This window comes from Pteropus vampyrus, unplaced genomic scaffold (assembly GCF_000151845.1).
Source record: "Pteropus vampyrus isolate Shadow unplaced genomic scaffold, Pvam_2.0 Scaffold96, whole genome shotgun sequence".
NCBI classification, from domain to species: domain Eukaryota; kingdom Metazoa; phylum Chordata; class Mammalia; order Chiroptera; family Pteropodidae; genus Pteropus; species Pteropus vampyrus.
In genome coordinates, this window is record NW_011888877.1 from 4,298,369 (window position 1) to 4,325,167 (window position 26,799).

General features: G+C 36.9%; 2 protein-coding genes across 2 annotated transcripts in view; both read left to right on the forward strand.

Annotated features, from left to right (window-relative positions):
* The first annotated feature begins 21,353 nt into the window (after positions 1-21,353).
* Positions 21,354-25,239, forward strand: COMMD3 (COMM domain containing 3). The gene is made up of 8 exons (XM_011364406.2): positions 21,354-21,539; positions 22,857-22,968; positions 23,074-23,137; positions 23,230-23,264; positions 23,623-23,683; positions 23,769-23,825; positions 23,916-23,975; positions 24,888-25,239. The coding sequence occupies exons 1-8, from the start codon at positions 21,401-21,403 to the stop codon at positions 24,945-24,947; spliced, it is 588 nt and encodes a 195-aa protein (XP_011362708.1). The 5' UTR covers positions 21,354-21,400; the 3' UTR covers positions 24,948-25,239.
* A 1,035-nt stretch (positions 25,240-26,274) lies between these two features.
* The window catches only part of BMI1 (BMI1 proto-oncogene, polycomb ring finger), a 10,117-nt gene continuing 9,592 nt past the window's right edge, over positions 26,275-26,799 (forward strand). Inside the window, exon 1 of the mRNA XM_011364407.2 lies at positions 26,275-26,775. The gene's annotated coding sequence lies outside the window, so the exon portion shown is untranslated. The remainder of the gene's footprint in view (positions 26,776-26,799) is intronic.

A 26,799-nucleotide genomic window follows, 5' to 3' on the forward strand; every position in this document is an offset into this window, starting at 1 on the left:
ATCTGGTTATGCCAGCACCAGGAGAGCATGTCCTTTCCCCATTGAATGGTCTTGGTGCCTGTGTCGAAGATCAACTGGCCATAGATGTGTACGTTTATTTCTGGAATTTCAATTCTATTACATTTGTCTATATGTCTACACTCTTTTGGTTACTGTAGCTCTGAAGTAAGTTTTAAAATTTGGAAGTGTGTATCTTTCAACTCTTTTTATTTTTTTCAATTTATTTTTGGCTCTTAAGGGCCCTTTGCAATTCCATAAAAATTTGAGAATCGGCTTTTCCATTTCCACAAACATTGTCATTGGAGTATCGACTGAAATTGTGCTGACTGTAGATTGCTTTGGGTAATATTGCCATGTTAACAATATTACATCTTCCATTCAATGAACACAGGATGACTTTCCCTTTATTTAGATTTTCTTTAATCAATGTTTTGTAGTTTTCAGTGTACAAGTCTTTCACCTGCTGGGTTAAATTTATTCCAGGTGCTTTATTATTTTAAATGCTCGTGAGAATGGAATTGTTTTCTTAATTTCCTTGTTGGGTTGCTCATTGCTGGTGTATTGAAACACAACCATGTATGCATGTGTTGTGTGTGCGCTGATCTTGCACTTTGCTGAAATTTGTTTATTAGCTCTAGTTTTTTTTTTCTTTTTTGGTAGAATCTTTGAGATTTTCTGTACATGGATGTCATTGTGAACAGAGGTAGTTTTACTTCTTCCTTTCCTGTTTGGATGCCTTTTATTTCTTTTCCTCATTTAATTGATTGGCCAGCAGTATCCCTTTTGTCATAACTCAGGTAACTATATAGGTATGAGTCTTTCTCTTGATTCCTTGTTCTATTCTATACAGTGGTTTGTCTACCTATGTGTGAGTACTACATCATTCTAATTACTTTGGCTTTATAATATAAGTTCTAGTATCTGACAGTGAAAGTCCTCCAATTTTGTTCTTCAAGATTGCCTTGGATATTTTTCACCCTTTGCATTTCTGTATTAATTTTAGAATCAGCTTCTCAATTTCTACAAAGGAAAAAGAAAACAGCCTACTGGGATTTTGACTGGGCGTGTGTTGTTGCACAGGGCTTTGGAAGCGGAACAAAAATAAAGGACACATCTAGAATTTAGGGACAAGATCAGAAGAAACATTGTTTAGTTCAATAAAATGTGTTCGGCGCCTGATTTTGGCCATGACTTTCTAGGAGGTGTGGCAGTATGTAGGGTTACTGTGGTAAACAAAACGGTACCTGGTACCTGCACTGAAGGAGCAGTCTAGCTGGTCTCTGAATTCTACACTGAGAATCTCCATTTGAATTGATGCAGTTGGTGTGTTGCTTTTTAATCACAGTGGTTTTAAAGTGGGTGAGATTAGACACCTGGTGAGGCATTTTATGACCATTTGTAAATGTCTTCGTGAGAAAACTGGGCACTTTCCAAATCCTCACGAGGTTTCACTTAAAAAATAGAAGCTCAGAGCTTACAGAGTTCTTAATATGTGCCACTGAGCACTCTACAGATTCTTTTTATTTCATTCGCATGATAACACCACCCAACAATGAAATAAATGTTATTATCCCCATTTTTTCGGATGAGAAAACTAAGGCTTAAAGGAATTGAGTAATATGCCCAAGATACAATAAGTATATTATAGATCTAGGGTTGAAACCTTGGTCTTCCTAATTCTAAAACTCGTGCTCATTAACAGTACAAAATTAAAAATAGAAATTATATAAAATTACTTAAGCCTATGATTTTACTTCTTGCAATGTCTGCATGTGCAACGTCATAACAGAAAAGCCATGATATGAACGCAGTCTAAAAGAAAGATAGACATATATGAATATGTTGATGTTTTTGCAGTGCTTCATAGAGGGTGCTGGCAACAAAATTTCTAGTGTGATAGGGAAGCTGGGATTAGTTATCTGGCCCACTTGGGACTGAAGAAAGTAAAAATTTAACTAGCATTGAAGGATGGGACTTCGATATTGCATGGCACAGTTAGCTATGGTCACCTGGCATAGAGTGCTATTTCATACAAGGCATTGAGAGACCCAAGAGAGACAGTATGAAAGTCATGAAGAATTCAAGACTGCAGGGTAGCGCATGTACTTCTAATGGTATTGGCGAGCTTAGAGAAAGAGAATGGCCAGACTCAAAGTTCTAAGCTCTCAGTTTATGTGAAGGACCAAAACTAGGGATTTCTTATGATTTTCTTAAAGGATTTCTTATCTATTATGCAGCAGGGATGACGGACCCAAAAATAAATGCTGAGATTACTGAAAATCAAGCATCAACTTAGATCTTGTGTGTCATCTGATTTGAAGTATCAGTTTAAGTGCCAGCCTCACCAGATTCCTCATGCTCAAGTTAAGGCACTCAGTGAGAAAATGTAGGACCTTGAAGATTAGAGTATGGATATATGGGAGGATTCAAATAATTCAGAATATACTAAATCTTCAATCGCCATTGAGTTTCCCTTGCCAATTGAAGCTAAGACTGTTTTTGCCTCCTCCACCTCTCATCGTGTCTGCTGTCTATCTACCTATATAGTTATATATGTGTGTGTGTGTGTGTGTGTGTGTGTGTGTGTGTGTGTGTGTATTAGTAAATGTATGTAGTTATGTATGCATATGTAACTTATACACGTATATTATACATATATAACTATATAATATATAACTACATATATATACATAAGTAACTAAATATGTAGTATATGGAATATATATTTATATATAAATACATTTAGTATATAGTTGCACATATTATTAAATCTTAGTATGCCTTGGCCAAGATAGGCTATAATAAAATCCAAAAAGAGACATACCAACAATGCATCAAAAGAATTGTAGAATTATGCTAATTTATATTGGTAAACTTTGGAAATGGATTCTGAGGGATTTAGGCTAAAGACAATGGGACAGAATTTTAGGTCAGGCTGAGTTTATTAGGTGTGCTGACTTAAGCAGCTGGGAATGGTTCTAATGGTTTTCCCAGTTGGTTGACTGAAACCTAGCTAAATAAAATTGGGATACCGGAAATTCTTCGATAGAATGTCAAGGAAGAAATCCAAATAGGTAGGGAGACAAAAATGTTGAAGTGGACTGATCATGCAGAGGCTGCTCTCCCAATTCCTGTGTCCCCTTACAGGGTCCAGAAGCTCTTCCTCTGTGACGGAGTGCCAGCATTGAAAAACAAATGGGTGCACATTGTACTGGCTTTTCTATGTAACCGGGGGATGTGCTGGGTGAAAGAAACTCCTGATTTCATTCCGCAGGGAATGCACAATGGGAATACCAAGGTCCTAAGGTTGTATCACTAGGACAGGTGTGTGCGGTGGCTGAATGGGAGTGGTAAACAGACTGGGCCCTCCAAGGTCTTCGTTAGCAGTTATTTGAGTATTCAGTCCCGATGACCAAAATAGACGGTCCTGGTTTACAGGACAGGATGGGATCACTCCCTTGCTTCTTTAAATCTTAGCTTAAATAAGGCCTTCTCTAAGCAGTCTAAATAAAAATGCAAACACCTTCCCATCTAGAGTTGCCTATCCTGCTTCCTCGATTTATTTTTTGTCGCATAGAATATGTTGCCCTCTAATGTACTATATTATTTATTTAGTTAATTGTCTGTTCCCTTCTCATATTATAATAGCTCCATGAGGGGAAGGATTTTTGTCTGTTTTGTTCCTTGTTGTATCTCAAGAAGCTAGAACAATGCCTTACATATGTTTGATACTTAATAAGTATTTATTGAATAAATAAAAATGAGAAATAAAGTTTGGATCTGAGTTTTCTTATGTAGGCCTGGTAGGACCCTGCATCCATACTGTGTTTAGTTCCTCTGTTGCAAAGAGCGTAAAGGAATAGATGAACTCAAAACCTAAAAGAATCTCCACAATGACTCTATCATAGCAAGAACAAGAGTTATTATGGCAGGAAGGGTCACATTCTGAGCCCTTGGAGCATCCCATTTACTCCACTATACCAACAAGTCACCAAAAAGCAAAACCCCATCCCCAAGGGATCACAGAGGGGTCATCATAAAAAACCTAACAGATACAAGGATAACGATTCCTTTCATATACTTGTTTAACTCACCTGTATAGTCAGTGAAGCTGATAAATGTCTTTAAAAAATAGTGCATTATTAAAAATTAAATTCCCTTTTAGGAGAAGCAGCAAGACAGTGAGCTGATATCCATGGGATTCACTTATCACGTATACATCACCCAGAAGAAGCTGGTATTATAGAATGCGGGGATAGTTTGTTGAAGACTTAATAATATATGTCCTTGATATAGTGTGTGCTCTCTTATGGGATGCAACAAATGTTCTTAACCAGCAACCACTTCTCCCACGGTTAAAATAGATGGATTTGGGAACCAAGGTGGAAGTAAGAGTATAATCTTTCACTATTATCCCTAATGATCCACTTGCAAAATGTTTGTTTTCTGTCCAGTGACACAAAGCTCTGTCATAGAGGTCTTAGTACCCAAGGGAAGAATACTTCCATTAGAAGTAAACCTTTGGTTCCCTCGAATTATAAGCTGAGACTGTTACTTAGACTGTTACTTCGGGTTTCTCATGCCAGTGAATAACAGTTCAAGAAAGTATAACGTTGTCTTTGGGATGAATATTCCTGACTTCTAAGGAAAAAAATAAGATTGCCACTAGATAAAAGGTAAGGGAAGAGTATGCACTGATTCTTGAGGATACATCAGGTCACTTCCTAATACTACCTTGGCAATGGTGAAAATTATAGAAACCGTATATATGCATGACCATTAAAGGCTTATATCATTCATGAATATTGGTTTGAGTTCTTTGTGTTAAGAATCCCAACCAGCTAAAGGCAAAGAGAACGTGGAACATGTGGTAGAGGAGAAAAACCATAACATCTACCCTGGCCTGGTGATTCATAATATAAGTGAGGGCTATTTTCTTCTTTCTCAAGTCAAGTATATATCTATACATTTTAACTAAGTTCCATTTTCTTCCCAAGTCTCTTTCTCCCACATTTCATACACTATAAATTAATCTAGTGAGTAACTTCACAAATTAGTCTACAGGTTACAGAATATTGAGATGAGTTAGTGATGAAACCAAAAGAGAAATGCATATCGTCCTGAGGGCCTGACTTGGAACTGGGTGTAGCTACTAACGAGACTTTGGGTTAACTGCTTTGGGGAAGGAGGCAAACACATTTTCCACTGAACTGTAGCTTACTTGTCACGTTAGTTAGAATCATTTCTTTCCTTCCAAGATCCTTCTTCTCTCTCTCCCTCTCCTCCCTTTCTTTCTGTATTTTTTCCCTTTCATTTTTGGAAGTTTAAGTGTGGGGAGAAGACTGTACGTTGATATTAGGCAGTCAAAGAGTGAGATATAGAACTGGGTAGACACGTTATTCTTCTGACCACCCAATAGCTGAACCCTTTTTCTATATTTGGAGAAACTCTCATTTTATGAGGCAAAGCTGACTATCACCTACTAAACTGAAAATGTGAAATACTTCTTTATTTCAGATTCCTTGTATCCAAGTGAGAGCTGTCAATCAGATGTATCTATCAACTCAAAGTCTTGGGAGATAACATAATGACACAAGGGTGGTGGTACTCCAGTGACATGTCAACTGTGGCCATTTCCTGAACCAACAAAGGGCAGTAGTTCTAGCAATACTCTCCTGTGCCCAGCTAGTGACAAGTCTGTGCCCAGCTATCTTGCATGCTATCAGCTCATCCATGTGCAGTGCTATCTTCCAGTGTTGTGGATGATTTGGGGTGCTGTTTTCCAGTTGGGTAGCTCCAAAGGAGTGGTGTACTAGTGATGATTGTACCAGCTTGCAAAAGGTAATTGCTGAATTTTCAGGAATTTTGTGAGCCAGTCATTAAATGTAATACTAAACTAAATATTAAATTATATAATCTTACAATTAAATAAATTCTACATAAACAATAATAATAAATAGTCAAAACTCATCACTTCTCAATTATTTACTGTTATCTGTGGACTTAAGTTTATTTACATTGATTGTATGTGTATGATACATCTCTTCCCAATTCCATGTTCAGTGACATCGCATTGAGAGCTTGAATTCTGCCATGGTGGGAGTATTTACATCACAGTAATTGGCAGACACCACAAATCAGGGCCTGATTTATTATTTTGTCAATTGTCTAGAATTTAAGCAATGGAAAAATGTTAATGAACAGATTACATTTAAAACCATGCCATGTTTAAAACCATTAATTATAAATACCATAGAAATTAAGAAAGCACATTTTTTTTTTCCCAGAGAGCTAGCTGGTTTCACCACCCAAAAGTTCATCCTCTCAGAGATCCTGAGAGTAACCTATTATCCTTTAAAAAACTCTTTCTCTGAATAATTATTACAGTATGTTTCTAAGGACTAAGAAACTACTTAGTTGCACTAATTGGGTGCACTACTCTGTCTGTATGTAATAGGACAGCTATCTTTTCAGTAGCATATAACAAAATCTCTGCAATGAGCCCACAGTGTTCAAGGGGGGCAGTGTTCTGCCTATCATTTTAAAGCTTAGCCTCAACCTGTAACAAGAGCGTTCCAACCCTTTGGATAGTAGTCCAATTCTTATTTAAAATTCATCATCTTTCTATATATTTCAACTTAACTGTAACATCTCTTCCGCATTTTGTAACATATACCTAGTGTCCCCAAATGTAAGTTTATATTCTGATGTGGGACTATTTTACATATGTTTGAGGAACTAAGCTACTCATACTAAAAGTTACGAACATTTATTGAACATCAGCAATTTGCGAAATGCCATGGCAGAAACTTTGGAAGAATAAGTTAGAAAGTTTTGTTTGGTTCTTGAAGAACTTTATCATACAGTGCTAGTGATGACATATGCGATGACTGTAATTCATAATAGAATGTATTAAGAAACATAAAAGCATTAAATTGCTATGAAACTTATCTATTTCAGCAAGATAATCACTAAGCAATCTTACCACCTATAATAAAAAGCCAGGCTCGATAATGTCATCCAAGTAAAAATTTTGATTGCTTTTTTTTCAGTATGAGAGGAAGACTGAAATAAAGCCAGGAGTCAGACAGATCTGGGCTTGAGAAGCAACTCGGCAATTTGCTTGCTATACATGTCAGTTAATAGTTCAATCAGGGAAGCAGAACCACCAGGAGTGATATGGAATAAGGGATTCATTATAGGGGTTAGAGCTTACACAATTGTGGGAGAAGATGTGGTAGGAAAGCTATAAAAGGAGAGGATATTTGGAGTATCAGATAAAGTTGCTAACCTGGGAACATGAATGGGAGCCTAGAAAGGACTCTATGGAAGACTGATTCCTTTGCTGGTGGGCTTGACATCATGGCAGACCAACACAGCAGACGGTTGGTAAGAAAAGCTGGACGTGAAGTGGTGGAAGGCAAGCACTCCTACTTGTGGTAACACAGTGTGTTGGCTTTATACTGTCTTTCACTGCAGCTAATCTGGCCCAGGTTTGAGAGCGCCTGGCAGCAACTGAGGGAACTGCTGTCTGCAGTCAATAAGGTGAGGCAGGAGATCAGCAACAGCATGCTTTGAGCGTCATGGCTTCCGTCTCACTTCTAAATTCCAAATCTTGCAAAAAGGCCGGTGGGGCCAAACCCAAAAGGGAAACGGAAAAAGCAAGGAATTTCAGGAAACATAATTCCAATTTAGCTAAACTAACATAGTATAAAGCCACCATGTTATGTCACCTCGAGTAAGAGTCTAAAACTCTTTTAGCCTTAGTTTGCTCGTTTGTGAAAAAGGAATTACAGTACTTACCTGGGAGAGTTGCTGCGAAGATGCATAACTTAGAGCATAGCTCTTAGTACCTAGTATATAGTCTATACTATTATTTATCTCACAAAACAAGTTCCTTAAAAGTCTATAATGCCAGTTTTATGGTATTTTGCTCTACTTTTCACATTATCCTCTTTTGATAAAATTATCATTATGATTTGCCATTTTTAAAATAAATTATATTTAATTTTCTTGAATATATTTTAATATTGTGTTTAGCATATCATTTCCTTTGGTTAAAAATGATTTTTAATATTATTGAGAGCAAAACTCATATGCAATTAACATTTGTATTTATGGCCCCAAACTTGAAAACTGGCATATGATTTGAATAATAAGAGTTCTCTTTAGTCATTGACAGCCTGGTCCTTAATCTCTACTGATTGGAATTTTTCGATTCCAAAAATTGTGTGAGTCTCTCTTTTGACATTCTCTCTTCCTTTGAGGCCCTTGAAACTGATGTCCAGGGTGAAATCAAAGTTCTCAGATCCTAGGGTTGCAAGATTTAGCAATAAAAACATAGGATGCCCAGTTAAATTTGAATTTGAGATGAGCAATGAATAATTTTTAAGACAAATATGTCCAATGTGACATTTGTGACAAACTTATAAAAATCATTCATTATTCATCAGAAGTTCTAATTTAACTGATCATCCTATATTTTATATGCAACCCTCTGATTCTCTAATCCTTCTGAGGCACACTGGTCTCACTAATTCAGGAGTCTCTTCTATTGTCATATCTTCTAACACTATTATGCTGATAACTCTTGTAACAATTCACTTCACACTCAACATATCCCAAGATGAAGCATGGCCTGGACCTTTGAAATAGCTACTCTTTCCATCAAGTCATCTCTGTTTGCACTGTTAACATTCTTCTCATCTCCTCAGACAGACTCCTGGGTTCATTCCTGAATGCCACTCTCCATTTTTATCTACTTCTGGACTTTACGAAATTCTGTTGATTCCTTATTTAAAGTGACTTTCACATGTTCACTTGCTTCTTCATTTTCAATGCTACCACTTCTGCCTTGACTCTTATTGGCTAGATAGTCTCCTTAACTCCAGTCTCCTTCTTTGATCCTGTCTGAATTACACTCATCTTCCTAAAACACTGAAGTTTCACCATTTTGTGCTGCTCGAGAACTTACAACCACTTGCTATCGACTATTGTATTAAATACGATAACTAGTGTAAAATCATTTCTTCTTTAAAAGACAATGTTAAGAAAATGAAGACAAGTGACAGTTCTCTCAAGAAAAAGTAGGTAATCCGAACAATATTATATCCAATTTAAAAATAAATTCATAGCTAAAGACATTAAAACAAAGAAAACTGCAGGTGTGGATGGCTTTCCTGGTGAATTCTGCTAAACATTTATGGGAAAAATAATGCTAATTCTACACAAACTCTTCTAGGAAATAAAAGAGGAGGAAGGTCAGCATTACTCTGAAAACAAAAGGAGACGAAGACATTAGAAGAAAACTACAAACCAATATGCTCCCCAAACATATACAAAAAATCCTCAACAAAATATTAGCAAATCATATCTAGCAATATATAAAAAGGATAATACATCAAGACCAAATGAGCTTTACCCCATAAATGCAAGTTAGTTTCAAAATTTAAAAATCAATCACAAGAAAAGATGAAATACTGCCATTTGCGACAACATGGATGGACCTCGAGATCATCATGCTAAACGAAATAAGCCAGACTGAAAAAGTTGAAAATCAAATGATATCACTTATATGTGGAATATAAACCTAAAAGCAACAAAGGAACAGGACAAACAGAGACTCAGGGACATGGACAATGGACTAGTGGTTACCAGAGGGTAAGGGGTGGGGGAAGAGGGGAGAAGTAGATGGGGTAAAGGAGGCCAAATATAGGGGAGTTGGGAGAGGGTGAAGTGGGAAAAGGGGATCAAATATATGGTAGCTGAAGGAAACTGGACTTTGGGTGTTAATCACACAATAGAATATATAGATATCAAATTATAATGTACATCTGAAAATTATATAATTGTATTAACCAATGTTACACCAATACTTAATAAAAAAATAAATTAAAAAAATAAAAATCAATAAAAATCAATAAATATAATTCACCATATCAACAGACTAGAGAAGAAAGACTGTATGGTAATCTCATTAGTACAGAAATAGGCTTTGAAAAAATGCAACATCTACTCATGATTAAAAAAAAAAAAACTTTCTGCAAACTAGGAACATAAGGGATGCTCCTATGTTTCCCAATCTAAGATAAGATATCTATGAAAAACCTACAACTAACATCATAGTTAATGGTGAAAGATCAAACACTCTCCCTAAAGATAAGAAACAAAGTAAGGATGTCTACTTTCGCCACTCCTATTCAACATAATACTGGAAGTCCTAGCTGGTACAATGAGGCATAAAAATAAATTAAAAGTATACAGATTAAGAAGGAAAAAATAAAAGTATCTCTGCTTACAGAAGACACAATTGTCCACACAGAAAAATCCCAAATGAAGTCTATAAAAAAGCTACTAAAACTAATAAGTGGGTTTAGCAAGGTCATAGAATATAAGGTCAACATACAGAATCAGTTGTATGTTTATATACTCACAATTAACAATTAGAAAATGAACATCTTTAAAGTATTTAAAATAGAAACAAAAAGCATAAAATATTTAGTTATAAATATAACAAAATATGTACAAAATCTACATGCTCAACTAGAAAATATTGATGAGAGAAATCAAAGACATAAATAAAAATAGAGACATGCCATGCACGTAGATTGGAAAACTCAATGTTGTCATTTTTCCTTTCTAAATTGATCTATAGATTCAATGTGATCCCAATAAAAAATCCCAGCAGGATTTTTTCTTTTTGAGAAATCAACAAGCAGATTCTAAAATTTATTCGAATAAAGCAAACACAAAAGAATTGCCAAAAAATTTTTTGAAAAAGATGAAAGTTAGAAGACTCACAGGACCTGATTTTAGGACTTGCATAAAGCTACAGGAATCAAGAGTGTGTTGGTGTTGGCAAAAGGATAGACACATATATCGATGCATCATAGAAGATCCAGAAATAGATCCACGTATATGGTCAACTGAGTTTTAACAAGAATGAAAAGGCAATTCAGTGGAGATAGTTTTTCAACAATAGGGCAAAATAATTGAATATCTATTTGCAAAAGAAAACTCAACTTAATTTATATATCACGCAAATATAAAACTTGACTCAAAATGAATCACAAACATTAATATAAAATCTAAAACTGTAAAACTCCTAAAATAAAACATAGGTGAAGATCTTTGGCACTTTGGTTAAGGAATGATTTTTTAGACACAATCCATAAAAGAAAAAACATGGGCTTAGTGTAAATTTAAAACTTCTGCTTTTTGAAAGAGACTCTCAGGAAAATGAAAAGACGATCCACAAAATAGCTACAGAAATATTGGCAAAAACATATCTAATAAAGGACATGCATCTGAAACATATAAAGAACTCTCAAAACTCAATAATTATTAAGAAAACAAATAACCCTACAAAAAAGTCAAAGATTTGAATGCACACTTCACTAATGAAGATATATGTGTGTCAAATAGGTACATGAAAAAATGTTCAACATCATTAGTCATTAGGGAAATGCAAATTAAAACCACAATAACATACCATTACACACCTGTTAAAATGTCTAAAACTAATGTCAGTCTAAAACTGATATTACCACATTATGAAGAGGATGTGAGGCAACTGAGACTCCCATACAATGCCAATGGAAAAACAATGTGATATAGCTACTATGGAAAACAGTTTGGCAGATTCTTGTAGTTAAACATACACATATTATATAGCCCAGCAACCCCACGCTTCGATTTTTATTCAAGAGAAATAAAAGCATATGTCTACACAAAATCAGCATACAAATCTTTATAAAGGCTTTATTCATAATTTTCAAAAACAAGAAACAATCTAAATGCCCTTCAACGGTGAATGGGTAAACAAACTATGGTATATCCATACAATGGAAGGAATGGACTGCTGATACACATATCGGCAGAGGTGAGTCTCAAAAATATTATACTTAATACGAGAAGCCAGACACAAAAAATACAAACTTAATAATTCTACTTATATAACATTCCAGAAAAGAAAAAACTGTAGTAAGACAAAGTAGATCAGCGGTTGCCTGGAATCAAGATTACGGCCAGTAAAACAATTGCAAAGGGGAAGTGAGGAAGTGTTGGAACGTGGCAATGCTCTATACCCTCAGCAGGGTGTGGTTACGTGACTGCATACATTTGCCAAAACTCATGGAACTGTTCAATGTGTTGCAGTTGTAGCGTTTAAACATCCACATTCCAAATTGTGTGTCCTCCATTCCATTTTAGGGAAGAGTTCTTTCTTATTGTTTTAAAATTGTTTAATCATCTCAATGCCTTTTGAAGCATGTGACTCTTTGTAGACTATATTCTACAAAGGACCACAAGTTATAGATTATTCTAACTAGAGTAAGAGACAGTAACTTGTTGAAATTAGATAAGAGACATTCCAGAAAAAAATATGAAGGCATCTTGATTTTGCTCCCAAAGACTCTCTAAAGAGCTGCTAATCAAAAGGAATGATTCAAGAAAAATGAGAGAACCAATGGGAAGAGAAGGAATGGCCCCACTAGGCCTACTTAAGAAGGAGATATTTACAGGTAAGTTGGCTATAATGGACACTGGCCTGGATTCTGACATTCCAAGGGGCTCAAGAGATGAGAGATAAGATAATTATTGTCATCAGGGTCTTTGAGAGCCTCTTATGAATATTTCTATTAAAAAAGCTCTGTCAGATTCACTTTAGAGTCCCTGAAAGGAAAGAAGTGCTAGGCATCCCAGAAGGTTTTTATTTCATTTTCTAAGTAGGGGTTTCTGTGTTTGGGATCCTCAAACAGTTACATCGTGTGCTTGACAGCTGTAAATTTGAATGAGAAAAACCGATGGCAGTAAAAACAAAATTCACAATTACAGAATTACATTATTTGGCTATAGTTGCATGCATGGAGCACATATTAAGGACAGGTTCTGAATTCCTATCAAGAACTATATGAAAGAGCTGCCATTATTATTTCTATTGTACACTTGGGGAAAATGAGACTTAGAGAAAGTAAGTCCAAGGTCATAGAACTAGAAGTAAGTGGGACAAGGCTTTGAGCTCCATTTCCTCTGACTTCATGCACTATGTACTATCTTCATTCATTCAACGTATATTCTTGACTTTTATGTACCAAATATTTGTCTAATAAAAAGACTTCATAAGTGCAGCAAAGTAGAAAAGTAAAGAAGTACCAACCATAACGGTTTAAATCCCATGAACTTCTATATTCCTTAAGAGGCATTGTAACTTATCTGAATTAATAGTGATCCTTATAGTTATTAAGATAAAAATAAATTTTTTAAGAAAATTTATGAAAATCTCACTATTAAAAAAGTAGAATAGGACGTGGTTCCATAGTGTAGCGGTTAGCACGTCTGCTTTACTTGCAGAAAGTCCTGAGTTCATGCCCCAGTGGAGCTACAGTCCATGGTCTACGGCCATGCCCCCCTGAACAAGCCCAATGTCTGATCTTGGAAGCTAACCAGGGTCCAGCCTAGTTAATACTTGGATGGGAGACCACCTAGGAAGACCAGGTGTTGTAGGCATAAATAATAATAAATAATTTAGAAAATGAAATAAAATAAATTAAAAAAAACAGAATACATCTCTGGAAAAATATCTCCCCTCCCCCCAAATATTTTATATTTCTTTTCAATAAATCTTGTTATCCTAATCCAATATGTTATTCAAAAGATTGATATTCCACTTGAAACTAAAGACAACCCCTAATCTTTAAATGTGTCACTTAAACTCTTATTTTCCAAAACAATTATTCGTATAATTATTCAGATTATCTTAAAGGAAAAAAGAGAGCAACAATTATTTTCATTCGATGAATGGTACAATATTATTCCAATACGGAAAGTTACATTATCTACTTTTCTGTCATTATATTCATCTGGAATAATCATTAAAAATTTTTCATAATAGAAAACTATGCCTGAGCTTCTGATGACATTTCAATGCAAAGGTTTTTTCTTAAACCATCCTGGCAATCATGTTAAATATGTTCAAATCTGACCAAAGAGAAAGAGTTTAAGACAAACACAAATAGATTGTCTTTATGCCATTTATGTTAGATACTTAAGGCTCAGCTGAAGATTTAAGTCTGTTACTTTATGACATATGCTTACCCCTCTGCCCCTGCCATTACCTGACAGGATGTTTGCTTGCAAAATGACTACTTTCCTATAGTCACTCTCAACTTTAACAGACTATCATTATGACTCAACTTGAACATTAGTCATCATGGAATGTCGTAGTCTCTACAAACAGATAAATTTTGATCATAACAACTTTTAGAAACAGAATAAAAACAAAATAAAATTAATTTAAAAGTATTAGTTTGAAAATGCTTTTAGGTTCCCCAAAACACTTTAGTTATTGGTTAAAGTGCCTCACAAACATCTGTATTTAAGGTTTTTATTGATGTTCTACCTTGTTACAAAAATAATTTAAGGCACCCTTTGAAACTACAACATACATAGTAGAATATTGTCTTCCTTCTATTGTAATTGGCAAATATAAAATCCAGTATATACTGTCGAAAGAGTCCTCTGTAAAAAAAAGAAGGCATATATTGTCTATACAAATTTATACAGCAAAACATGTTTTCTTTTTACTGATACCATTAGTCTTATAAAATGATTCAATTCCCAAATATTTTAATTAAATTACTATTTTAACAAAAACAGGAGTTTCCTTAAACCTCTATAGACTACTAATCTATATTTTGTAGTTGGGCCTCATTTAAAATTTTCTGTTACCGTCAAATGTTAAGAAAAACATGAAAATTCAGAGTTTCCCTAGGCCTCACTTGCTGACATTTCCATCTATACTTTTTCTTTATCTAACTTCTCATTTCTTGGTCGATAATTTATAGAGCACTACAAGTCAAATAAAAGTTGCCAATATCAGATTAATTCTGATTTAGAATACTGTTGCTCTGAATTTTCCAGGCCTATCCCCTTTAAAACGAAATAAAAGGAAAATTAAGTAATTACCCAGATACTAGTAACTCAGGTCCAGGTTTCTAATTATGTGGACTAAATAGACTATGTTAATACAATTCTCCCTTTCATCCTTTTGCCAGTCATTACAGATGCTCTTCAACCTACTATGGTGTCAGGCCCATTGTAAATTGATAATATTGTAAGTTGACAATGCATTTAATACATCTAACCTGCCAGACATCATAGCTTAGTCTAGCTGACCTTAAACGTGCTCTGAACACTTACATTAGCCTACAGATGGGCAAAATCATCTAACACAAAGGCTATTTTATAACGTCCAACATCCCAAGACAGTATCATACCACATATCGCTAGCCTAGGAAAAAATCAAAATTCAAAATTTAAATTATGGTTCCTACTGAATGCATATCATTTTTGCACTATCATAAAGTTGAAATATTGTGTCAAACCACTGTAAGTCAGGAACTGTCTGTGTTTTCTTGGTATTTCATGACATTTAAAAAGGTTTTATAAAACTTGCTTCCCAAACTCTTTCCATAAAATACAGATTAAAATGCTTACACAAAGGAATGTAATTTTAAAAATAATTCTTGAACAAGGTAGAACAACTGTATGTTTTAACCTTAATAAAACAATCAAACAAAAGCTTAGGAAGGAAAAACTGAGTATATAGTGGGGAATGAAAAAGTTTCACCTGTTTCATAGGTGCTAATTTTCAGAACAGTCTATAAAATTACTTTCTAAGAACTTACTATGGCATAAAACTCAGTTATGTATAAACTAAGGTATTTTCTGAATAATTCTTTCTATGCAAAAAATATAAGTGAAAGAGTTGAATACAATTATTCTACTAAGGTTTATTAAAAAGTACTTTTAGACTGTATTTTGTGTAAAATTATTTCAAGACTATGTTTTATTTTGACAAGGGAGATAAATAGATATTCTCTTTAAAATAACATATTCAAACAGCCATAATTAAAATATTAAAGTCTTAACCAGTATTATGTAAAATATCATACATATTTCAAAATATTAAAAGACTTCCGTAGGTCTTTCTTTGCTAGATAAGCCCTTTTAAATGAGTTAAAGGCACATTTAGTATAGCATTTTAGTGTTTGTCATGTATTTAATTTAGATAATGCATTCTTATATTATACACATAACTTCCATTCTGAAATGATTCATTTGATAAGTGGTGCTCAAATCTTTCATTTGATTAACAAATATAAATTACTGTTACCTGAGTTTTAGTCTATAGAATGTTCCTTTCATTTTTTTGTTTCCATTTTTATTTTAAAACTTATACTCCTTTAAAGAAGATAAATATGAATATTTATATATTAAAATTAAAAATTTAGTATGGAAAAAACATGCTCTTAAAATACAAACTTTTAAAAATTATTGGCTTTAAACAATATTTCATAGAGTAGGCCGATTTGTTCTATTTGTTGCTGGAATTCATGGATTTAGCCAAAACTCCAATTTCTGAAGCATGAGAGAATACATTGTTAGAATAGAGATTCCAAAATTAGAACTAAAAAAAGGAAGAGAATCTGTTAGAAATTCTCTGTTGTTATCATCTAAATGTCAAGATGTAGGACATCTTGAAACTGATTAGGTTCTGAACATGAGAGATGACCTTCCAGTCCATTTTGAGCATTACTGTGAGGCTCAGTTGAATTCAGTGTAGCTAAAGGAATCTGAGTGTAATGCATTGTGTCAAAGAAAATAAACAGTAAATAAAGTTTCTGTAATATTTCTTCTCATGAAGGGAAAAATTATCCTCCCTCCCAAATAGTCAATCTCAACCTCTTGCTCTCTCTCTTAAAAATATGCTAATAATTTAAAGGACAGTCTATACAAATGAAAGAATTAATTGGATATATTCATCAAAGTAAACTTGTGTTCAATGTGTCCATACTTCACTTTCACTCTTACAGCTAAGCCATGGGTCATTCTTGGTCATAAAGTAGGAAATCAAACTAATATTCTTTATAATTTAAGTACAGAAAAAAAAAAATCAACCTCTGTTGAAAGGGAAATTGTACTTATTGACCAAAGGTCTATTTGACAGAATTTATTGGATGATTGGTCAACTCTTAATTTTCATATCATTTCACTGGAGAAGTAGATATGAATTAATGTTCAAGGAGTAAACTTGCTTTTTATAATCCATACAAAAGATAAGTAAATTGTAATCATTTAAATCACTTACTGAGTTTAAAGGTAAAGTGTTAATTTGTCTACATAGAGAAAGTCTAAGGTACATAGTTCAACCCGTTCTTTTCTCATTAAGTATAATATGACGTATGGCTGCTTTCTTCTAATTTCCTAGACTTTAAATTAAAATTTACTTTCATCCCTTGTCAAACTGCATTTGTTTATTTTCATTACCTTTAAAAAAATCAATTTCTCATTTCTTCCTAGCTGAAGACTTCACAATTTTAGTCTATATGACTCAGATATTCCAATGCGATATCAGTTGCTTTGCTTCAAAGTAAGGGATCAAACTTCCTAAAGGAAGCCCTAAAGAACAGGCATGATTTTTCGAATATGTGAAAAATCTTTTCAGAACTATAGACTAGTTAGATACAAAGATTTTATTTTAAAAATTATAATTTGACTCTTACTGAATGTACCTTTAATGATAGAGTCATCGTATTCTGGCCCAAGTAGCTAATAGAATCTCGGCATGACACTTGATGACAGCTTTCAAATTTCACTCCGAAAATTCAAGAATGCTCTCCTTTTTTGACACTATCTTGACTATAAAATTTCCTGTTTGCAAAGTTTAACAAAATTATAGGTTCCTAACTTTGGAAAATGCTTTGAGATTTATCTCTTTAAAAAACTCAATTTTTTCAGTAGTGTGATCATTTAACCTGTTAAAAATTTAGATTTAAAACATTTAATTTTACTTGTTTTATCACATTTTGAAGTTTTATATTTAATATTTCTAAATATTAAAAAATAAAAATTTAAATGGTACTAAATTGTGAAAATTACTTAAATAAAAATTGTACTATATAGTGTAAATGTTTGCAATAAAAGTTTGAGGGGGGATGAGAATCCAAAACACTTGTGCAAAACCATATGCATGAATTTTCTAAGTGTTTTAGAAAACATTGTGTCATTGATTTTCATTCCTGTGTTTCTAATTTCTTTAATGTAACTAGCATTTCACTTTCCCTCACAGATTAAGGCACTAATTCCATTAAAATGAATTTGAATTTTATCTAAAAGTCCACATATACAAGATAGGCTATATTATGTGAGGGGGAAGGAAAGACTACGTTTGCCTGTATCAATTATTGTAGCAATGACTATTTAGAAATTATCAGGGATTGGATTACAAATTTAATTTGAAAATAAAAGCTTTGTTGTCCCTTCTGAATACTCAGTGTGGTCTGTTTGACAGCATATGTGACATAAAACCCAATTTGAAACCACAGAACTCTGCGATCATGAATATGTAAACACTTGACCATTCAAATTCCAAGTCTCAAGCTTTGCCTTACCAAGTTAAGAAATTTAATAAAACAAAAGAATGTATATAGATTTTATAAACTTTTCCAAAATTATTTTAACCTATACTCTCAAATGTCAAATATAACTCAGATAAGTAGTCCTCCCAACTGTTCATTTCTGGCTAAACTAGTAAATTTAATTTTCATTAATATTTACCTCAAGGTTTAAATATCACTAACAATCAAAGAATCAGTGTTAAGGAGATAAGATGGTTTCTTGTGTGTTGGTAATTTCTAAATGTTTTAACTTTCTTCTCTCTAGAAAATGAGCAGGTATTTTAGGGGCAGGGAAAAAACAGAACTGGCTAGAACACATAAGTTTATATGCCAGTTAAAGCTTCTGATGTCTCATGGGCATGTAAGCATATTGGCTTTTTTTCTCCTCATGGATGTTGAACAATCTAAAGGACTACTTTCCTTCAGTTTTCTTTGCACAAAAGCAAAAGTACTTATACAATCTAAAAAAGCATACTAGAAAATATTTTACTTCATAAAACTAACAAAGAAACCAATGAGGCCTTTGGGAAAAGCTGACCACATAGATCCTATAAACACCCTAGATCACTACATTATTGACTATATTCCCTATGCAGTCCTTCACATCCCTGTGATAACTGTTATTTCTAAAGGCTCTTTAAGTCCAAATGTAGTCTAACAGCTTTAAGTCTGCAGATTTTTGAAATTCTAGTGAGAGCTCCAATGCTGTTTTCAGTGATCTAAGCAAAAATTTAAAGTTTTTCACACTTCCAAATGTGTTCATACATGGGTTTTCTAATAATATAAAATGCACTGATTTTGTTGCTGTAACCAAATCTACATCTGGATAATCCTGCCATTTTAATGACCATACTTTAATGTATTTAAATGGTTATTTGTCAAAGACACACATGTTCTACTTGCATTAAAACAAATATTTAATCCTGTGCCTCCTTCAAAGAAAGTTGAAATAAATGTATTTACAGTAGAAAAATTCAGTTTTTCTAGCATCAGAAAACATTATGGTTAAAATTTTTGTGAGCTGGAAATGTACCCATCACTGGGGCCTAACACATGAATATTTTGGGAGAAGAGGACAAATGTTCTATAAAAGAAAGCAATCACACATGGACAAGAGAGTAATATAACAGTTATTATGTAAACGATCTTTGTGAATTTTCTAACTTTTATGCCCACAAACTCACAATTGTATTTACTTTGTTCTTTAAAAATAACATTTTGAAATCTATGCTCAAGCATTAATGCTTTCTTTTTCAACATCAAATTGAGTATGATTACAATTATCAACTCAAATTCTATTAGGGTATTAACAATCAATGTTATGCAAGGTCATAAAATATATGTGTAACAAACATAATGAGCTTGGGTGTTGTTAATATTGTTTAACTTTTACACAACTCTGCCCTGTAAAATATCTCCCTGTGTAAATCAGGTATCTGGAAATTTGTCAACTGGCATTTTACTAGGGTTGAAAACAAGTTTAGAAAGAAAATGAGAGATGGGAAGAAAAGATGAATAAGTTTGTTCCATAAAAACTCTAGGGAGACTCTTTTAAATCCTTCACTGTTCCTACATGCTCACCGAAGTAGAGAGCTAGTTCACATGCCTTTCAAAGCCTTCAAAGTACTGGGTACTTAGTCTGTCCCTGATGCTAAATTATTCCACTTGCATCCTACTGTGATATCAGATGCTTTCTATGTACTGATGCAAGGTTAAATTTTGACTGTATTCATTAGAAACAATCTTTCAGGTAAGCACCTCAATTAAGCCCAGAAATGTCTTTCACGTTGAGTCTGTTTCAAATAATCTCTCTTGAAGACTAAAATGCCTTTCCTGTTCCTTATCCTTCCCCTCCATCTGTAAAGAACTTGCATTTTGACTTTTACTCTTAAATTCTTTTGATCAAAACGTGTAATCTACTTCGCTTCGAGTTTTTTTTTTTTTTTTAAAAGAATCACTCTTGTTCTCCAACTTCATAGAACTATAAAGAGGAAGTTAAACTTTATACAATATAGAATCTTTAAAGTTACGGGTATCCAAAACAGAAATTCATGTCTAATAAAACTCTGCCGTTCCTAACTGTACTTTACTGATAACTGAAGTAAATATGTAAAGATTATTTGAGTAATTAAAACTGGACCCATAGCACAAAATTTATATCAGTTTGCTTTTGAACGGTATTTATTTGCAGCGGCATATACAATTTGTAATAATTCTGTCAAATATCTTTGTGCATAATTTATTACTCTCAATTGTTGGAGTACACTACGTACACACGCGCACTATATGTATATGTGTATAAACACACCCCACGCAGGAAGGAATCAATTGCTCTATTCCAGAAATGACAATGATAAAGGAAAAATAAACAAAAATTATACAATTAGAATTCTATAGTCTCACTCACAAAAGGGCAATGCTGGGAAGTTAAGCTGCTGAATAAAAGAACCCCCCCAAACTAAATAACAACCGGTTGCCTTAAACTGGAGCTTCCCGCAGGCTGTCGCGCTGAGTGGTGGGCGGGGAAGGCGTATTTTCGGGGAAGGAGGGTCCGCGATCCCAACACCTTCCACCACTTCCCAAGGGGGTCTTTCAGGGAGCGCGGCCGCGGAGCCCCGCAGGAGCTGGTGACAGTCCTAGGTGGGCACCGAGGGAAAGAGAAAGCACTCAGCGCGTCCACAAAGCGCCCGGGGCCGCCCCTCTCGCACAGGCTTGGCAGCTCCCGCGGCTGGCGCAGAAGGTGGCGGGGCGCGGGCGGTGGGGGGTGCGGGCGAGTGCGGGCGAGTGCTAGGGCGCCGACCCGGCGGCCGCGGGGGAGGCCCCGGGAGGGGAGGCCCGCAGCCCGCGCTGCCGCCCCGAGCCGCGTGCGCGCGCGGCCGCATCAGCTGAGCGCGCGGCGCGTATCACGTGGTGCGCGTGTCGAAGGTCACAGCGCGCTCACAATGGAGCTCTCGGAGTTCGTGCAGAAAGGCTTCCAGATGCTGGCCGATCCCGGCTCCTTTGACTTCAACGCCTTCACGCTTCTCCTCCGGGCGACTTTCCAGAGCCTGCTGGACGCCCAGGCGGACGAGGCCGTGTTAGGTAAGCCGCTCAACTCTGAGCTGGATCGGCCTGGGTAGAGGGGCGCTCGGAAGAGAGCAGCTAGACCAAGCGAGACCGAGCGAGACGGGGAAAGCCCCGGGAAGAGGAAGTCTCTCCGGGCTTTGCCCTTCGCTCCGGACGGAGTGAGGCGATGTGGCTCTGCTAGAACCCAGAGCGGACCCCGAGCATTGTTCTGTCCCCATTTGGCACCTGCACATAGCCAGTACACGTTCCTATCCTGATTTCCCGTCCCAGGCTCTTTGTTCCTTTGTAAAGCCCGTGTTCAAGACTTGTTTGTGGCCTAAACATCTAAGGTTTCCAGCCTGGTCTGAGGCAAAAGCTGTTTGACACTTGGACTTCCGCCGGCGAGCTCCCTGGCAATTCAAGCTTTCAGTGCTAGGCTAGCAAAGGTTTTAAAGGTCTGTTTCTAAAGTAATTGCTAGGTCGAATAGTGTTGACATTTTCCAATTTAGAAAATAATTCAAGTTCTTATGATCACTCCAACACTCTAGTTCAGTTTGTTTTGCACAGGTTCCACACCTAGAACCTTAAAATATGGTGCATAATGTATTGTTCGGCATCAGTTACCAGGAAGCGAGTCCCTTTAAAGTAGTTCTGTCAATGGTAGAGTGCGGTGTTTGCATGGATTGAAAGCATATCTTAAAAGACAAGTCGCTTTTAGATAATTTTCCTAAATATAAATATCCCAGCAATTCAAATTTTTGGTTTTTTTCTGTAGTTTCATGAACTAAATACTTGTACAAAAAGTATGAAAGTGGAAGTTCTTTAAACGAAAATAGCTCCACCTGCGTTAATCTCAAAAAAAGAATGGCTGTCAAAAACCTGAAAATATTTTGAAAATTATATTTAATATTCCGAACGGGTGCTCTCCCCTCCCTTGATGTATTAATGTCCATGGAGCCATTTACCCTAAAATCAATCAGTCTTTAGAGGGAACGTTTATTAAATTTACACAATGTAAAATATTTATCTTCTTATTTTCCTCTGAATTTATTCCATCCAGTGTTAGAATGACCACTGTGTAGGTATTTTTACTTTGGTACTGTAATTTTAAAAAGCAGTAAAAATATTAAGGCAAAATCAAAGAAAGGAATTGAGACCAAGAAACTGAATTGTTGATATGTGTTCTTTATTCTGCCATTGACCTTGTTGCTCATCTCTCATTTACTTAATTGCTAGTCCTTACAGTGGAATTCTGTTATCTTGTTAAAGGGGGTTTTACCCAAATTAAAATATCCTTTTAGGAAACATGACTATAAAGAATCACAGGCATCACTGGCAATTAATTTATTTTAGATCACCCAGACTTGAAACATATCGACCCAGTAGTGTTAAAACATTGTCATGCAGCAGCTGCAACTTACATACTGGAAGCAGGAAAGCAAAGAGCTGACAAGTCAACTCTAAGGTACAGGATTTATTTAAATTCCATACATTATCAAATAGTACCTTTATGATTCGAATTTCAGGTTCTAAAATAGTAACTAAATTTTTGCTTCTTTTTTTACTTTAGCACTTATCTAGAAGACTGTAAATTTGATAGAGAGCGAATAGAACTGTTTTGCACGGAATATCAGGTTACTTCTCATTTTTTAAATTAACAATTACTATTTTTCTTCTACTTTGTTTGCAAAGATGTGTTTTCTTTCTTTTTTTTTTCACCCTCCAGAATAATGAGAATTCCCTAGAAATCCTACTGGGAAGGTAGGTACTGTATAATGTGTCAAGTTGAGCCACTTTTCACTTGCAGATATAAATGGAGAGTGCTGGTGTGAAACAAAACAGGGCAAAAAACAGGGATCTTGACCAAAAGAAAAGGGGCCAAAGGGCAAGTGAAACAATTGAAGTTAAGCCAATGTTTTTAAAGATAAAGTTTATTGAGATAATTTTTTAAATGCTCTTTTATTATTGCGAACTTGAAAATAAAGTTTAACAATGTTCTAAATTCACAATGGATTAAAATTGGGGGGAGGGGTTGGAAGGTAGACACCATTCTTAGTAAAGAAAAATACTGTAAGTTTTCTGTAGATATTGTGTATAAAATTATCATTGTATCTTTCAGTATAGGAAGATCTCTGCCTCATATAACTGATGTTTCTTGGCGTTTGGAATATCAGATAAAGGTAAAGTTTAGCTGTTCTCTAGGGTTATATAGGAAACTTAAAAGAAATACAGTTAAATGCTGAAATGTATGTGTTGTTATTTCAGACAAATCAACTTCATAAGATGTACAGACCTGCATATTTGGTGACCTTAAATGTAGAGGTATTTATACGTAAGCCCCGACTAAAATTAAATGTGTAATGGAATTTAAAGTTCCTTGATTTAAATAATCGGCATTTTTTTCTTCCCTAGAACATTGATTCCCGATCCCACCCAGAGATTAGCTTTAGTTGCAACATGGAACAATTACAGGTACAGTATTAGGATCTGTGAATATGCCTATCTTTTTATAGATCTTGGAGAATTATACTTTTAGAAAGTTCAAAAGAAAAATAATCTAACCATCTGTCAGTAGATAATGAAGATTGTTTAAGGATTTAATGGGAAAGGGACTTCAAAAGCAATATTTTAACATAGGCTTCACTTTTGAAATTAAGATGTCACTAACAGAATTGATCTATATTTGCTGTTCCCACCGATTAAAATAAACTTCTGAAGTGTAGTGTTGAGTGTAATTTCCTTCTATTTTTGATGAGTTTGATCCAATAGGACCAAGCAAAATTAAGAGCATGGCTTTGAAAATGTCTCTTTTGCTTTCAGACACTGAATTAAACTTTCAAAATGGGATTTTTTTAAACAGTGGTTTTAAATGACTTTTTATAAAGGGGGAACCGTTTACATTGCCAGTGTAAGACTGGGGAAATTCAAAACTACATTAATTGGTGGACATGACAACGAATTTATTTCTCACCACTTAAAAAAAAGGAAGATCATTGCTTGAAATTTTGATGAAATTAAATTTTCCAAAAGGCATCTCCTGCAGAGTTTTAATGTAACCATTAATCAAACTTTAAACTTTCAGAAAATGGGAATACAGACATCATCTTTGTTAGATAACTTGAGAAGTTTAATTTAGATATACCTTGCCTAAGATGCACTTAGAAATCGTATTTCAAATCTGAGGGCAAGTAGCCGATTTGAAGATGAGCTGTTTTAGAGGAAAACCTTCTTTTGAACCATAATGGTTTGTCAAAGGTTAATAACCTCGTGAATTTTAACTTATTTAGAAAGAGTCTTCCGACTTTTTCTTGCATCTTTCTCAAACTTGGATACTTCTTTCCCGTGTTTTATCCTAACAAACGTGGCATTATATACGTCTTTTAGGACTTAGTGGGGAAACTTAAAGATGCTTCGAAAAGCATGGAAAGAGCAAGTCAATTGTAACTTGGGGAAGTTAGCGATCTGCCCGGGTCTAGAAGAGGACCAGGAACGCCTTGCCGTCGGCCGAACCGTCATTTGTGCAAGCTGAATGTCTTCCTTTTCAATAGAAAAAAAAAATTCCTTTTGGATTGATGACACTCAATTTTGACACATTTTGCTTTTGCGAAAGTTAAATTCTGCCTAAGTGTTTGAGTCTTTAGTGTTAACTGTACATTCATCCCATTTTTATCTTTTTTCAAGACTTCTAAAAGGAAATAGCATTTACACTGAATAAATGAGTTCCCACCAAAACTGGCGAGCGTTTGTTTGGATGTGAGTTTGTGTATCAATTATTACTCTGAAGATATAGAACGATCAGCGTTAATTTTTAACGATCGATTTTCTGTGGATTAAAGTTAACCACAGTGGGAAGGATGCGAACTCCGGGGTTTGTTGAAAACCCCAGCTTCGGGACTTGGGAATCGGGCGCGGTCGGCCCGCGGCGGGGAGCTGGCCCGTCCCGTTACCTGAGCCGGAGGGCTCGTCCGCAACCGGAGCCTCGCCCGTGGGGCTCCCGAGGCCGGGCCCCGCCAGCCCCCGCGCGGAGCCCCTGCCCGGAGCGAGCGGCTGCCCGCGCGCGCCCCGCCTCGGCCGCTGGCGGACGGGCGAAGTAAGGGGCCGGCGCGGCAGCGGGAAGACAGGGGCGGGCGCTGTTGTTTCCGCGAGCCCAACTCGGGCGCAGGTTCCGCGCGGCGGCGCCGGAGTCTGGGCCGCAGCCCGTGGGGGCGGTGGCCCGTGCTCTCCTTGGCGGGAGCCGGTGGACGTGTGCGCCGCGGAAGGAGGCGGACGGCAGAAAGAAAGAAATAACGGCGGGGGGGCTGTGGGCTGAGCGGCGTGCGGGGCCGGAGCGATGCCCGCGCCGAGAGCAGGGTGGCGCGTGTGGCGTTGTGGAGAAATGTCTCCGCAGCCGCACCAGCGCCGCCGCAGCCGCCGCCGCGCAGAGCGAGGGGGAGGGTGCTGGGTCGCGCTGCTCCGAGGGGAGGGGGCGGCCGCGGGCCCGACTACACCGACACTAATTCCCAGGCCGCCCTTAAGGAATGAGGGGAGCACGTGACCCGGTGGGGGGGCGGCGGGGGGGGGGGGGGGGGGGGGGGGGGGGGGGGGGGGGGGGGGGGGGGGGGGGGGGGGGGGGGGGGGGGGGGGGGCGGGCGGACTCTGAGCCATTTTGGAGCCGGTGTCAGTTTCCACTCTGCCTTCAGCGGTGCATTTTTTTCCACCCTCCCCTCCCCCCTCTCATCCTTCCTCCCCTCCCCCCGCCTCTCCGCACGCACACACACGGCGCCCCCCACCCGCCCTCCTCCCCCCACAGCAACTATGAAATAATAATCGTAGTATTAAAGGCAGAGATCGGGGCGAGACAATGGGGATGTTGGCGAGGGAGCCCCGATCCGGATTAGAAACACCTCCCAGCCCCGCAGAATAATACTGATCGCGCCCCCTCCGCGCGCTCCCTCCCCCGAGTGCGGAGCGGGAGGCGGCGGCGGCGGCGGCCGAGGAGGAGGAGGAGGAGGCCCCGGAGGAGGAGGCGTTGGAGGCCCCGGAGGAGGAGGCCGAGGCGGAGGAGGAGGAGGCCGAGGCGGAGGCGGAGGAGGAGGCCGGGCTCGGGAGGCGGCATGAGCCGAGCGCCGCGGCCGCGGCTCCTCTCGGCTGCGCTCGTTGCCCATTGACAGCGGCGTCTGCAGCTCGCTTCAAGATGGCCGCTTGGCTCGCATTCATTTTCTGCTGAACGACTTTTAACTTTCATTGTCTTTTCCGCCCGCTTCGATCGCCTCTCGCCAGCTGCTTCTTCTGGGTACGTAGGAGGCCAGGCGCCCCC

Bases quoted from the DNA above. Each gene is read 5' to 3' on its own strand.
- COMMD3 (XM_011364406.2), top strand. From the start codon at position 21,401: ATGGAGCTCTCGGAGTTCGTGCAGAAAGGCTTCCAGATGCTGGCCGAT. The intron at 23,138-23,229 runs GTTACTTCTCAT...TTCACCCTCCAG, and splicing joins TGTTTTGCACGGAATATCAG to AATAATGAGAATTCCCTAGA. The intron at 23,684-23,768 runs GTAAAGTTTAGC...TTGTTATTTCAG, and splicing joins GTTTGGAATATCAGATAAAG to ACAAATCAACTTCATAAGAT.